At 36.2% G+C, this 14,675-nt stretch overlaps 2 protein-coding genes across 5 annotated transcripts; both read left to right on the top strand.

The window, feature by feature from the left end:
- Positions 1-2,489: 2,489 nt before the first annotated feature.
- PAHX (phytanoyl-CoA dioxygenase (PhyH) family protein) lies at positions 2,490-9,051 on the top strand. Of its 3 annotated transcripts, XM_006826804.4 has the most exons (9): positions 2,490-2,872; positions 3,009-3,130; positions 3,271-3,331; positions 5,502-5,570; positions 6,015-6,133; positions 7,206-7,353; positions 7,473-7,617; positions 7,939-8,025; positions 8,835-9,051. In XM_006826804.4, the coding sequence occupies exons 1-9, from the start codon at positions 2,818-2,820 to the stop codon at positions 8,875-8,877; spliced, it is 849 nt and encodes a 282-aa protein (XP_006826867.3). In that variant the 5' UTR covers positions 2,490-2,817; the 3' UTR covers positions 8,878-9,051. The 3 variants fall into 3 exon arrangements, with proteins under 3 accessions (XP_006826867.3, XP_088721741.1, XP_088721740.1); XM_088865615.1 differs by lacking the exon at positions 3,271-3,331 and having other exon boundaries at positions 2,495-2,872; XM_088865614.1 differs by lacking the exon at positions 5,502-5,570 and having other exon boundaries at positions 2,549-2,872.
- Positions 9,052-12,256: 3,205 nt separating this feature from the next.
- On the top strand, positions 12,257-13,352 carry LOC18422072 (10 kDa chaperonin, mitochondrial). Of its 2 annotated transcripts, XM_006826803.4 has the most exons (3): positions 12,257-12,674; positions 12,782-12,921; positions 13,052-13,352. In XM_006826803.4, exons 1-3 carry the CDS (start codon positions 12,570-12,572, stop codon positions 13,098-13,100), a joined length of 294 nt encoding a protein of 97 aa, XP_006826866.1. In that variant the 5' UTR covers positions 12,257-12,569; the 3' UTR covers positions 13,101-13,352. The 2 variants fall into 2 exon arrangements, with proteins under 2 accessions (XP_006826866.1, XP_088721742.1); XM_088865616.1 differs by lacking the exon at positions 13,052-13,352 and having other exon boundaries at positions 12,326-12,674; positions 12,782-12,925.
- The last annotated feature ends 1,323 nt before the right edge of the window (positions 13,353-14,675 follow it).

The raw sequence follows: 14,675 nt of genomic DNA, 5'->3' as shown, positions 1-14,675 counted from the left end.
GGTGTATTCTTCTTGGAGATTATTTCATATCATAGAAATGTAAGAAAAATCAAACTGTGTCTAATCTTATGCGGAAGCCGAATACCGAGCAATGTCCTTAGCTTGCAGTGAAATTACTTGGTTGAGAGGCCTTTTATAGGACCTCAATATTCTTTATCGAACTCCAACACCATTGTATGTTGATAATATGAGCGTCATATGTATTACGTTAAATCTAGTGTTTCATGACTGCATAAAGTATATAGAAGTTGATTGTCATTTCATTCGGAAAAAATTTCTGACCGGAGAAGTTATACTCTCGTATATTACCTCCCAACAACAACTTGCAGATATATTGACCAAGGCAATGACTCGTGCTCGTCGCGACTATCAATGACTCGTGCTCGTCGCGACTATCTCGTTGACAAACTGAGGATGTTCACCCAACCTCAGTTTGAGGGGGAGTGTAGAGATAGAGATAGTTGAGGAGATAGAGATAGTTGATGATAGGTTATCTTGTATTTGATGTAGATATCTCTCTTGATAAGACTAGATTAGTTTGTCATTATCAATAACTGATTAGTTGTATATGTATACGAGACTTTGTATATTCTTGACGATTAATCAATACACAGAGATTTCTCTGAAGGATTCAAAATTTTAACAATACAAACCTTAATTTTCGGTAAAATGTAAAATGATCCACTTATATGCAGAAATTACAAAGAAGGTCAATAAAAACCTTTTTTTTTGTTTTTTCAAAATTTCTCCCAAATTTTGACTTTTGGTTTTATTTCGTTTTAGCTTTTTCGTTAGAATGGTATTGCCTTAAAGCTTGGGCATTGGCCTACTAAGAAAAAACTAAAATAAACTAAAAAAAAAATCAAAATTTGAGTTGATCGAGGGGTAATTTTGAAAGAAAAAAAAAAAAAAAAAAAGGTGGGTTGGCCAACCTTTGTAATTTCTACCTATAAGTGGAGCATTTTGTATTTTACCTAAAATTTTAGGGTCTGTACGTAAATCACTCTTTTTGTTGTCATTCCCTCGGTACTACAATTAAACACCATCAAAGACGAGATTGATGTTGAGGCCATAATTGTTGGGATCGGCAGTGGGAACTTTACTAGGATCGATATCAGGAGTGGGCGATTGTGAAATGCTAGAAGATCCTTATGGTTGGGAACGTTGTGTGTACAATGCATATATTAGGGATCGAGATCCCCAAGTGTTGAGGAATGAGATTCCAACCTTTGGGGATCTTTATTCTGACCTTCTGGGATGTTGATCCCAACTTTTTGGGGATCTTGTTATCTACCTTAAAGTGTCTGATAATCTAGGATTATATACACTCTTTAAAGTGGATATCTTATTATTTATAACAAGCAAGCAATGTAGCTATATTAAAAATATAGTTGTGCTGGCTGCCTATGAACGAAAAAAACCATTAGTTTGGACGGGGATCAAGACCCCAAAGTTTAAGAATCAAAATCCATGAGATCAATTTTGGGAGCGACAGAATCGAGATCCTAGAAGGGATTGTCTACCAAAGAAGGCGACCTCAACAACTCTGATTGAGGTCTTACAAGTGGGTAGTAGCAACACTTTGATACCACCTTCTTCAATATTTTACATGAATTGAATTTCTTTGCATTGAACTAGTTGTGTCTTGCACAAATCACTCTATTCATTGGGAGGCTAATACTTCATCTCCTTGAAACCCTTTCCGGACGACGTCGAGCATTTGCGTGCATCTTGTATTGCTAATTGCTGGCTTCAATGGATTGGCAAACCTTCTCATGCAAACTTCATTTGATAAGCGTATGTGTAGATACTCTGATCCTGATAGAGAAAATCATAAAAAACTAAAGTTACCTAGGACAACTATACCTAGGACAACTATCCTGAAACTTGAACCAACTATAATCCCCAAAACAAATATGCCCAGACTCTGCCGCACTAATCCCACGCCCAATTATACCCAAAACCGAACCCAAACCTTTGGCCTTTAATACGTTGGCCTGGCTTCATCGAACCAAAAATCCTGGATAATCAGACCTTTCGGACCCCATTAACTTCATTTCGCCTCTCTCGGAAAGACTCCGAAGGACTGGGAGTAGTCATGCGACCATCGACTCCCGAACCAGCATCGACTCCTGATGCCGGGCCTGGGGGCCAGCTTAAGGTATCTTTTATTTCGTTTTTATTTTCTTTTATTCGTTTTCTTTTCTATTTCTAGAATTCCTTATAAATCTTCCCTTCTTTAACCCCCGGTTCAAAAATATCTTTCGGACTTCATATTCAAATGTGTCGGAGGCAGGCTCTGCAGACTATTCGAGCGGAGATGGTCTTGTGGCTTGACTTTTGCCCGGATAGTAATTTGATGGGACCCTTTTTTCTACTTATTTTTGAAGCTTTAAATTTTAGAATTAAAGATGAAAAGATATTTTAAGGCTAACACAAAGAATTTCAATATTGAAACCACAGTATTTAAAGGTGCGCTTTACTTTTGATTGTTGTACAAACTGCACCCTAAGATAAATGTTGCGTTTGTAGACAAATCCCAATTCTTAAATAGGTGGATGGAAAAGGATTCTTCCATGTAGGTTTTGGAGCCGAGGGAGTAGAAGTAAACTACGGTTCGGCTCCTATGCTCCCAAAAGAGCACATTATACGTGCTCGAGTCATAAAATGTTTTGAATTTGGTTGGTGATCTATTGACTCAACATCCGCCAATTCACGCGACAATATGTAAGTGCCCTTTCCTACAAATTTTATAAATCTCTCTCTCTCTCTCTCTCTCTCTCTGGTTCTGAAGGTGGGCAGACGTTAAGGAGGAAGATGGGGCTGGTCAAGAATCTCACTCGTCAGCAACTCCAATTCTTCGATACTCACGGTTGTCTTCCTCTTCCTCTTTCTTCCGTTTTCCTCTTAATTATTATTCTTCTTCTTCTTTTTAACGATGCAAGATAAATGGTCTGAACTAAAAGTTTATTGCCAAGAAATGAATCCTATTTTGCTTTATGATTCAGGATATTTGGTAATCGAGGGGTTCTCTGATCCTGAAGAGGTCCAATCCATGAGGAAAAGGATGGATGAACTCCTCCAAAACTTCGATTGCTCTAACGTTTCAATCTTCTCTACGAAAAAGCAGGTTTATTTATTTTTATTCATTAATGATGAAACCTGCTGACTAAATTTTAATTCTGAATTGTTAAGCTATGTGATGTTTTTTTTTTTTGGGTAAATATGCCATCCCTTTTTTGAGTTTTATTGTTCTTTTCTTTTCCTTAGACAAATTTGACGGATGATTATTTCTATGAGAGTGCAGAAAAGATTTCATTTTTCTTTGAAGGTATGCATTTATGTTTATCTAATTTTTCAACTATTGATTGTTTGTTATGTTCTTTTTTTCTTCTTAGTACATAAAGTTGTTTATTAGTAATTTAATGTGATGTTCATCTGTTCTCAGAACATAATCAGTCTAGGGATATCAGACTTCCCAGTTCTAATGTTATCAATAAATATTATGGGAAATTGTTAAAACACTATATTTCTTTCTCCTTTCCTGGACTGATTATAAGTTTATAACAAGTGGGAGATATGTGATTTTTACACTACTAAATATTATGACTTCTAGAGATATGGATGCTTAAGTGCCAATTTTATACGAAAATTGTGTGTGTGTGTGTGTGTTCATGTGCTTACGTGCGTGCCCTGATAAACTCAAAAAATTATACAGTTACCAAAGGTCAAGGAAGTCTATTGGTGGCCACCAATATTTTGAAGGACCCTGATTTGTTGACTCAAGCAACCTGCATTTTGAATTTATTGAGATGAAGGACGTACCTTGGATTTCTTTTCTTTTCTTTATCCTTTTTTTCTTTTCTTTTAATAAATTCACCCATCTGAGTGTGAATGAACATAAAAAAAAAAACAGATAGAATACTGGGATCCATTCAGTGAGGGTACAGGAGCAAGTATGGAATAGTTGAAGTTGCACTGGTGGCATCGATTTTCTTTGAAGTGAAAGAGTGCCTAAAATACGCTACATCATTGACAACCAATGCATAGATCCAATTAAGAAAAAGTTTTAAAAAAGAAGGTAAAAAGTTGTTATCTTGCAAGTTCTTGCAGCGGAGAAGAATCAATTGACCATGTTGTGTGATCATTGAGAACCACATCTGATGGTTAATTCACAGGATACTGGGTTTTCTAGAGCAACACAGTGACTTGGACTTTTGTACTCTTTATCATCTCAAGGTAAATTGATAACATGTGTAGATGCTGCATGGACTGGCCAATCAGGTATTGACTTACATGGAACTGTGTATTTCTTAACTTATTGGTTTCATGGAGGTGCGAGAAACATTTTACAACATAAAAAATACTATATGAAGCATAAAACCAAGATTTGCCATCTATTATTAACAATCATATGGGTTATACATGCTTCTCCACAACTTTTCTATTGAATTTATGTCTCAAGCCCAACCCTATGGAGGCGATTTCAGTGTTCTTCGGATCACGACAAACTCTTTGTTTCTTGGTCAAATGAAACTCATCCATGCGAACTGACATATTATGTGGAATCGTTTGACTTTAGGTGCTAATACTCTAGTAATTATATGCAATTTAGATTCCTTTACTAGATTACCTTGCTAAGTTGATCTTGTACTTTTAGGTAGAAATTTCTTGTGGGCTAGTTATTGCTAGTGCAAATAATTCCTCTTGTACACTAACTTGTCAAGTGTCAGTCTTAGGACATGTTTAGCTGCATGTTTATAATTGTGCATGGGCATTAGTGCACTTTGGTCATCTGCAGTGTTATATAGGCGTTTTAAGCCATTTTTCTTGAGATGAATGATTAAAATCTCATTTAGAATCTGAAAAACATCCCTGAGTCAACTCAACTTGTTCAATGAGCAAGTTTTATGATGAGATGTATTCGAGGTTTTCCTTATATAGAACTGTTTACGTTAATTTGACCAATATAGGGTCTTGGTTGGGTTGTGGTATGATGCTGGTGGCAATTTGGATTTGATTCTCATTGATAAGATTTTGGTTTTAATTCTTCTCAAGAGCTTTTGAAAAACTAGCTGAGCTTTATGGAGCTTACTTATGCTTTAGGTGAGTTGACTTGGTTTTGGCAGTGAATGAGTCGGCATCTGGGTTTGAGTTTTTGAATGCTGTTTGAGGTATGCATTTGAGGTCCTATGGCCTCCATTATTCTGTTGAATGGCTTGTTGGGTCTTTGCAGATTTTGAATTTTTGCCAAGTTTCTCAATAAAATGATGTGGAAATCACATGCATAGATGCGGCTACCATTAGCATGAGCTGTTATAGTTTGAATGAGCTTTATTTGAGCCCCTTTTTACTTGTTGTGATTCTTGATCTTTGACATTGAAATGTTTATGCAATGGTGTGCTGGATTGCAATTGAGCTCTATGCATGTCTTTATATTATTTTCTCAACTAATATATGATTCTCCCTGTTTCTTATTGTTTTATTCTTTCTTTTGACAGAGAAAGCCTTTGATGATGATGGGAAGCTGAAACAGTCAAAGGAGCTTTCCATCAACAAAGTTGGACATGGTTTGTCCATAAATTAAACAAAAGAAAATGTATTCAATGAATGCAATGAGGTTCAGTGCATTATGTTCACATCATTCCAGCCATCAGATGTCAACGTTAGACAGCTGGGGCATGCCATTTATCCTCTCAAACTCAGCATGCTTTGAGCTGAGAAACAGCACTTCTCCAGCCTTGCCTTGTTGACATCCAATAGCTGGGGTGATGTGAAGAACTGGAGGCAATCTCAATGTGGTCATTTATGCATACCCGAAGTAAAATATGTACATGACATGTTTTGCCACATGTCCTGATTTACTAGAGTCTAGATCACAAGATTTATAAGATGATAATGGAGGGTTCAGAGTTTATAATATACAAAATTTCATACAGCAGTTTGGATTCCTAATTAACGATATTTAATTATGCACACCTTTTCATAATCTGATTGAATGGTGTTTTTCTCAGATTTGCATGGATTGGATCCTGTATTTTCAAAATTCTCTTACTCTGAGAAAGTAACCGGTTTGCTTTTGTCGCTGGGTTACAAGAGGCCAGTGATTATTCAATCTATGTATATTTTCAAGGTAAGCTATGTGCTTGTTTTGGTAGTTCCTTAATTTGCTATATAATATTCTGATCTTTTGATAGTTTAACTCCAGTCTCTCAGTTTGATAATGTATTTGTTTTGCCTCAAATATTTTTTGGCACTATGTTTGTCTGGATTTTATGGTTCTATTGTACCCCATCAGAGTTACATTTGCGATCGTAGGCCTATACCAAGAGATTTAATAAACTAGTATTTGTTGTTTGCTATCCTCTTGTGATCAATTTTACTATTTGTTCTGGTTTTCTATTCATTTCCTACTCCAACATATTAACAACTACTTCGTTTCTGGTTCAGTATCAAGGCAGTAATATTATTTATGCCAAATCATCACTAAGCATGCTATAAACGATGATATGCCATTCACTTTTTTTTCCCTAGGGAAGTAAACTTATAATGATTGTGTTATAAACAGAATCTTGTTAATATTTCGTTCTTGTGCATTGTTATCTTTGTTGTGAATTGTTCATGTTTCTTTGTGTTAAGTGAACAAGTAATGGGGTAAACCGATCAACTGCTCATGTTTACAGTCAAAATATCAGTTTTGAACCTTATACTTGGTGGCAGTTTGTGGTCCATTTTTAAAGCTTCCTTAATGTTTCATTATAGATCAGTTTACTTGCTCATGCTCCCATCTAAGAAGTGATACCTCGGCTTTCCAAAAACTTTAATGTGAAACATCCAAAAAGGCTATTGCACCAATAAATACTAAATTTGAAAGTTACATTTTTCCAACAAAGTTGGAACAATATCTGCTGCTATTATTCACTAGCAGAAATGCTACTGCACCATTGAATAGTAAATTTGTATCTTACTATTTTGCCCAACTATAAGCTCAGATTTTGCAAATGCTTGTTATGAAGATCCTTGGATTGGTAACCCACCAGCTGTAATTCTTTTATTTGATTTTTTTTTCTATTCCAAGCATGAGCTCTTCTTATATCATTCCCCCATTTTGCACAGTTTTGTTATTTTATTGTCTTGGATTAGTATTCAACTCTAATGCACATTCTTCTGTTATTTAATGTATTTGTATTGTATTACATTTACAGCAACCAGGAATAGGAGGTGAAGTGGTACCACACCAGGATAACTCATTCCTCTACACTGAACCCTCATCTTGCACAGGCTTGTGGTTGGCATTGGAGGATGCAACAACTAGTAACGGTTGCCTCTGGGCCCTCCCAGGATCCCACAAGAGTAGACTCTCTCTCTTCTTTGGGGTTCTAAATATCTTTTCATCAAGACTTTTTAAGTGCTGACCCATTTGAATAATTGAGGAGTTCCTTAAAGTGCCGTGTTGTTTGGATTTCATGTAGATGGTCTTGTGAGGAGGTTCATCAGAGATGATAATGGTGTTCATTTCGATAAACCATCACCATCCTATGATTATAGTGAGTTTGTGCCGCTTGAAGTAAAAGCTGGCTCCTTTGTAATCATTCATGGTGATCTTATACATCAGAGGTAGGTCAGTTAGTCATGGTAAACAAAATTATCATACAACTTTTGAGCATTGCTGCCTTATTGCTTCTATTTAGGAAGTCTCTTCCAGTCAGTGGATGATGTAAAATGCTTTGGTCCATTGGTTATCACTGTCCAATGAACTGATGGAAGCTGATGAGGGAGCGTGACATTGTGATCTTGTCAAAACAAATCTCTTGCATCACCATCCATGATTTTGAGTGACAATGAGATCTTGGTTATTCCGTGATCTATTGGATTCTGTTACTTTTTCTTTCTCTGATTGCTAATTATAATTGGCAATTACCTTGGCTTTGTTTGTAGTTTTGAAAACCGATCCTCAAAATCAAGACATGCATACAGCTTGCATGCTGTGGAAACCGATGGTTGCATCTGGGTGCAGGACAACTGGTATGAATCAGGGATTTGCTTTCACATAGCAATTTATTTTTAGAATTGGCTGCTAATTATTATTTGAACATCTGTTTTGCCGCTGAGTTTTTCTAAATTACCAAATTCTGCTCGCTTCATTAACTACTGAAATTCCAATGTCATCCTAACTTCCAAGAACAGAATGGGTCCTCTTTTCCACTGAAACTTTGACATGTCTACTATTGTGATAGAACTAAGGAACCTATTTCTTTCTAGCTGGGCAATGAAAGATTTAGAGAAAATTATGGAACAGTGCCTGGGTGACCTACATACGGTATACAGGTGCCCCAGATATCAAATGCTATGGGAAGCCTGGAAATGGAATGTTCTGAAATTCTTTTCTGAACACTATGCCCTCCCTGGTTTGGTACTTTAAATAAAATTCTACTTTTCTTTTTACGGAGAAGAATAGTCCATTACTTGAAGTACCATAATCATACTGGGCATAATGGAATTATTTAAAAAAATGTTGACTGTTCTAGCTTCTACGTGCCTCCCAGTACATATCAAGCATCTGCATATCAAGTGCTGGTTTGCCGACCACTACGCTATAGTTCTCTCAAACTTATCATTTATTGTCATTTTTCTTAAGGGTGTGCATCAGTTGTGGTCATCATGGTTGAAAATGTTTAACAGGCATGTCCATAAGTGGGAGTATCAAATAGTATTCAAGTGTAGCTTTTTCTTCAAAAGTTTTGTATAGTTTTCAAAGAAACAACAGCATTCTATAGATCCTTTCAGATTTACTATTTGTAAGCTTACGTTTCCGTTGTGTTGAACTTGTCTAGGCTTAGACGGAAAGTGGATCCAGAACCTCTATACATTTCTTGACTTGCTGAATAGCCATGAAAGAAAGTTGCACTGATGATGATCTTTTGTGAAACACTGTATATCCCCCCTCTCACTTTTATTGCTTGTTATGACAGCCACAATGCCAATTACTTGAGTTATAGCTAAGACTACTAAGTTTTCCATTGGTAATAAATTCTGGATATTTTGATTGCATTTTTTGTTATGATTTCATATATCCTTCCTTTTTAATGTATTAGAGTTGATATGCCAGTGGACTCAACTATGGGAACCTAGAGGGATATTACTCTTCTTGACCATCCTATTCCCACCATAATCTTTTCTACTGTACCACGTAGGCACCAGTTATAAATGGGTTGTATGGCTTGCATTCCCAAATTGGGATAAATAGCAATATATATACTACAGGTTGTTATAAATAGGGGATATATAGAGTTATAAATTGAGGTATATAAAAATATACTGCATGCAATTTGTTTTGGCTTTTTTTTGTTAAAGAGTTATTTGGTTGTTAATACTTATCAGATTGTATGCATTAAGACCCCTTAGCTTTGCAGTTAACAGCATTTTTCTTTAAAAAAAAAAAAAAAAGGGTGTCAAATTCAAATGCTTGAGATTTTTACTAAGTTCAAAAAAATTTCATTTGAAATATGGGCTTGGTCAATGGTACACCGCCAGCTGTCTGATTTCAAATTTAATGGCCACAAGGTGGTTTTGACTTCCTTGTATGAAAGGTAATTGTTTTATTCTACACTTTTCCTATATATCTAATATGGCATACATTGTTGGGATAAAAAAGAGGCGTCATGATCAGGTTTTTGGGAAACTTGATGCATAATTGAACCAAATTAAATCCAAAATATAAATTGGATTATATGAATTGTTTCTTTTCAAATAAGAGAATTTACTTTCGTATATTGAAATGCCCTCTATATAGGTAACAACCTTATATTGTAGAAATAGGGCTCACCTTCAGTTGTCTTGATGCTGGAAAACCCTCCAATTAAAAAAAATATATATTTTATAATGTATTATAGACTATTTGGAGCTTCAAGTTTTGTAATTAGACATCATAGGAATTTCCAGCCCCTAAACTACATCTTTTGGCACTATTTAAAGTTTCGCTTGACAACTTTATATAAACCACACCCTTAAAATCTACTGTCCCTAGCATTATATAAACCACACCCTTAAAATCTACTTTCCCTAGCATTCCAAATATCATCTTGTGAAATTTCCCAGCCATCATAGGAATTTCCAACCCCTAAACTACATCTTTTGGCACTATTTAAAGTTTTGCGTTATTGACATCTTTATATAAACCAGACCCTTAAAATCTACTTTTCCTAGCATTCCAAATATGCTCTTGTTAAATCGAATATAAACCACACCTTTAAAATCTACTCTCCCTAGCATTCCAAATATGCTCTTGTGAAATTGAAGAGTCGTAGCAATATGGTGTTTGAGTACTAGAAATCTATTGCAAAAACTCAGCCATCATGGTTGATGTTAGGAAGGATTGGAGACCAGTGCTTCAATCCTAGCACCGATTGCCCCTTCTTTTTCAAAACAGACGCCTCAAAACTATCTGTTTCATGTTTAGTGCACAGTATGCGGAAAAAACCCATCCTTCTTGTTGAGAAAGACATTTACGTAAGATAAACTAGCAGTGTCTCAAAATCCATCTGTTTCATGTGATAATGCACAGTACGAGAAGAAACTCATCCTTCTTGTTAAGAAGACATTTATGAAGATAAAGAACACAGGTTTTCAGCGCTGTCGTAGCTTCTTAAGGTCCCCCAGAAGTATGAAGAAATGGGCTAACAGAGTGTGGCAGTCCTCGGTCCATAGAATATAAGAAACTCCATTTTAATAAGGTCATTTTCTACCTAGGATCAGTAGAGAAGGCTTGGTTAATCACTAAAGACATTGGAGACGTAGACGTGTATTACTCACGGTTGAGCCTTGGTTCCCTTTAGAACTATGGAAATCCCAAACACTAGTTTCCAAGCTTCATTTATATGGAAAAGTATTGACCGGAGCAAATAAATCTTTCTAAGGAATAGTATAACTTTAATTGGAGATGATAGGCAGATTATATTTTGTCTCCTCAAAACCCAATCCACAAATTTATTTCAGTAAGTACAAGAACTAGAAGCCATGGTTCAGATCTATCTTCGCAGCAACAGGAGGAGCAAGTTAGTTATCGAAGGTTGAATGATTAGGTGGTTTTTGTCCCTGCTCGTCTTCCAAACACAACAAAATTCTAATTCTAAGGCTTGGTTAATCACTAAAGACATTGGAGACGTAGACGTGTATTACTCACGGTTGAGCCTTGGTTCCCTTTAGAACTATGGAAATCCCAAACACTAGTTTCCAAGCTTCATTTATATGGAAAAGTATTGACCGGAGCAAATAAATCTTTCTAAGGAATAGTATAACTTTAATTGGAGATGATAGGCAGATTATATTTTGTCTCCTCAAAACCCAATCCACAAATTTATTTCAGTAAGTACAAGAACTAGAAGCCATGGTTCAGATCTATCTTCGCAGCAACAGGAGGAGCAAGTTAGTTATCGAAGGTTGAATGATTAGGTGGTTTTTTGTCCCTGCTCGTCTTCCACCATTGAATTGTAAAAGACCCCAACGAAACCACACAAGCAGCTTCCAAAGACATCCACCATAATAATCTCTACTTCCAACCAAAGCTTCTTGCAAAGACACCCCATGAAATGCCTTTCCTTATTCACCTCATCTCATGGGGCGTGATTGAGACAGCATGAAACCTGCACTAAAATGGCACACCTAAAAGAAAACTAAGGCAGTATATAGGATGGTAGCCGGACACACACAACCAGCAACTAAAAAGTCGAGACTAGAAAATCATTCAAAGGAGAATCAGGAGAGAAAAGAGAATAGATCGTCAAGTGAAAGGCTGAAGTGAAGAGAAAATGAGGGCTCACTAAGCCCCACCCTATTAAGCATTAACGTAAGCGGTTGAATACCTGAATGTCGAAGCCCTCAAAGGACACCTTAAAGGCTCAAAAAACCCTACTACATGATAGTAAACCCTAAAAAAACAGAAATCACATATTAAGCGTTAACCTTATTTGAAGAGAATAACTTTAAATGGAAAGAGATGGACAAAAAAGTCAAGAAGAGATCATTTGCGAGAGGGAGAGAGGAAGGGGATGGAGAGAAGGGTGGTTCAATTGCAGTTGGCAATCAATTTAAATATGCAAATTAAATCTAGTGTGAGGTCAAATTACTCGTCAAAAATTTTCATGTAGGCCCAAACCACAATTTGGCTGGGAAATTAAAAGGTGCCTTAATTCCCTAGGGACATGGCCTTAATAATGGCATGGAGAGCTTATGAAATGCGTGATCAGATCACCGTCATTTAATGGTTTAGACGGCGACGAAGAGGGACTGGGCATAAATCTTAGTTATCGGTCATCGCCGTCCAGTCAATGATCAGACTGTAATGTCTCTAATGACATACATTTCATGTGCTCATGTGGATCATATTATACTCACCCGGACCGCGAAACCCCTTTGCAATAACAACAGATCAGGAACCACACGTGCAGACCCATAAACCCTAAACCCTGCCTTTCCCCTTCCACAAGACTCTAGAAGCTACCATTTGGCTTTAATCAGGGCTCTTCCCCCATCTCTCTCTCTCTCTCTCTCTCTCTCTTTCTCTGTTCGAAATGGCAAAGCGCCTCATCCCCACTTTCAACCGTGTTCTGATCGAGAAAATCGTCCCTCCCTCCAAAACCACCACCGGTATTCTCTTGCCTGAGAAGACTAGCAAGGTATCTCCCTACTCTCTCTCTCTCTCTAACTTTTCTTCCCTATATCATCTTCCTCTCTCTCTCTCTCTCTCTCTTTCTCTAGATTTGCAATAACTTTGTTTGAGCAGCTGAACTCTGGGAAAGTCGTAGCAGTAGGCCCTGGTGGGCGTGACAGAGATGGCAAAGTCATTCCTGTCTCTGTGAAAGAAGGGGAGACCGTTCTTTTACCTGAATATGGTGGAACTGAAGTCAAGCTTGGTGATAAAGAGTAAGTAATGGAAACATTTTCCCCAGTTACTTTTTAATTTTGATATCGGGGTGGGGTTAAATTCGTACTGGAAAAGAAATGAAGTTCTGAGCTGTGTGGTTGATAGTATTTGGGGTTTTTGACTTTGCAGGTATCATATTTATAGAGACGAAGATATATTGGGAACCCTGCACCATTAGGAAGAGGAATGCGTTATTGGGTTTTGAGAAATTTTGGGTCCATCTTATTTTCCTTTAATTACTTGTTATGTGTAGGTTTATTTGAACTGAGGCTGAAAAGCATGAAAGAATGGGTATGTTAGTTTGAAGATTTCTCTCTGTGATATGTAATGGGTAGGACTTCTTTGTGTCACAGAACATTTGGATTTTGGATTCTCATTGTAGTGTCTTAGAGATATTTTACCGTGGAAGTTAAAACTCTATTTTGGTCTATACCAGTTTTGGTGATCTCTCTTTTCTTAATCAATCAAATGGAAATATGATACATTTCGAAAAAAAAAAAGATGCCTGATGCAAGTAACAGCAGATTTTGATGTGGAAAATTGTACCCATATATTAGCTCCAGTTGCTTATGGGTCTATTGAAGGTAGGAATGTTGAGTATACATATTAGAAAAGGAAAAAAGGTTTACATGAGGTTGCAACCTTAAATGTAGAATCACATATGCACCTCAAAAATCCATCGAAAAAGGTTGTTTAAATGTTGCAAAAACCCTATAATCCATTATCTCGACATCGAGATGTATGAACATATAAAAAAGAAACTTTTGAGTCACTTAAATAGTGCATCTTGCAATAGATTATCTAGACAGTCAATTTTCAAGATTTTCATATGTTTATAGATCTATTTGATTTTAACCACTTTTGGAAAAAGTTTAAAATTTCAGAAAAAATAGATTTTGAGATAATCTTAAGAATTTTTTTTCACCAAAATTACATGTTGTGATAAAATTTTGAGGTGCGCCGTAATTGGATTGTTTAAGGTTGGAACCTTATAGACATTAGAAAAACTAATGAAGCAGCTGGTCTTCATTTCTTATGATAAGGAACCACTTGTGATAAATACTTGTGATCTACCCTTAAGGAAGCCACTTAAAAATGGCACCATTAGTACCAAGTTCACCATAAAGATGTCATTTCTTCCCTAACATGACAAGATGGAAAGATACATATGTAGTCTGCTGTACACCACTCTGTTTTTGATAATGAACGGACCTTTTTTCTGCGAAATTGCAGCATCAAGTCCTTTTTGTTTTTGTGCTTAATATTGACTGAGAAATCATTGTCCAATGCTCGGTTCATTGTGCTGAGACATGCGACCAAATTGCGTTTACGTCATATTCTTGTTTGTCTTCAAGGTTAAGCAGATCAGAACCAATGTTATGAAACTCAGCCCATGCATTGGATTGAGCCCCGGCGTGCAAAGCCTAAAAATAAAAATAAATGTATTAGTATTTATTACAAATAAATTAGTAAAAATTAAAATAATTATTAGAAACGATTAGAAGTCCACAAAAGATGAAAAGGTTATATAGAAGATGAATTATTGAATTTTGACCTATATCTTTAAATATTTCAAAAAAATAAAAAAAGGAAAAAAGAAAAGAAAAGAAATTAGACCATGTAACATGGGGACTTCTTCAGTCATTGTGAAAAATAAACATATTGAGATATGCTTAAACATTTGATAATGATGTTTTAATAAAATTTGTGATTTTTCTAGAGTTACTGTATAATGGCGAGGTGGCTGGTAGAA

The sequence above is a fragment of the Amborella trichopoda genome, chromosome 4, assembly GCF_054954075.1.
Source record: "Amborella trichopoda isolate Santa Cruz 75 chromosome 4, AtrichopodaSantaCruz75HAP2 v2.0, whole genome shotgun sequence".
NCBI classification, from domain to species: domain Eukaryota; kingdom Viridiplantae; phylum Streptophyta; class Magnoliopsida; order Amborellales; family Amborellaceae; genus Amborella; species Amborella trichopoda.
Note: the sequence above shows the minus strand (reverse complement) of the source record. Positions and strands in the feature narration are given on the sequence as shown.

Bases quoted from the DNA above. Each gene is read 5' to 3' on its own strand.
- PAHX (XM_006826804.4), top strand. From the start codon at position 2,818: ATGGGGCTGGTCAAGAATCTCACTCGTCAGCAACTCCAATTCTTCGAT. The intron at 3,332-5,501 runs GTATGCATTTAT...TTCTTTTGACAG, and splicing joins GATTTCATTTTTCTTTGAAG to AGAAAGCCTTTGATGATGAT. The intron at 6,134-7,205 runs GTAAGCTATGTG...TTACATTTACAG, and splicing joins AATCTATGTATATTTTCAAG to CAACCAGGAATAGGAGGTGA.
- LOC18422072 (XM_006826803.4), top strand. From the start codon at position 12,570: ATGGCAAAGCGCCTCATCCCCACTTTCAACCGTGTTCTGATCGAGAAA. The intron at 12,675-12,781 runs GTATCTCCCTAC...TTGTTTGAGCAG, and splicing joins TGCCTGAGAAGACTAGCAAG to CTGAACTCTGGGAAAGTCGT. The intron at 12,922-13,051 runs GTAAGTAATGGA...TTGACTTTGCAG, and splicing joins GTCAAGCTTGGTGATAAAGA to GTATCATATTTATAGAGACG.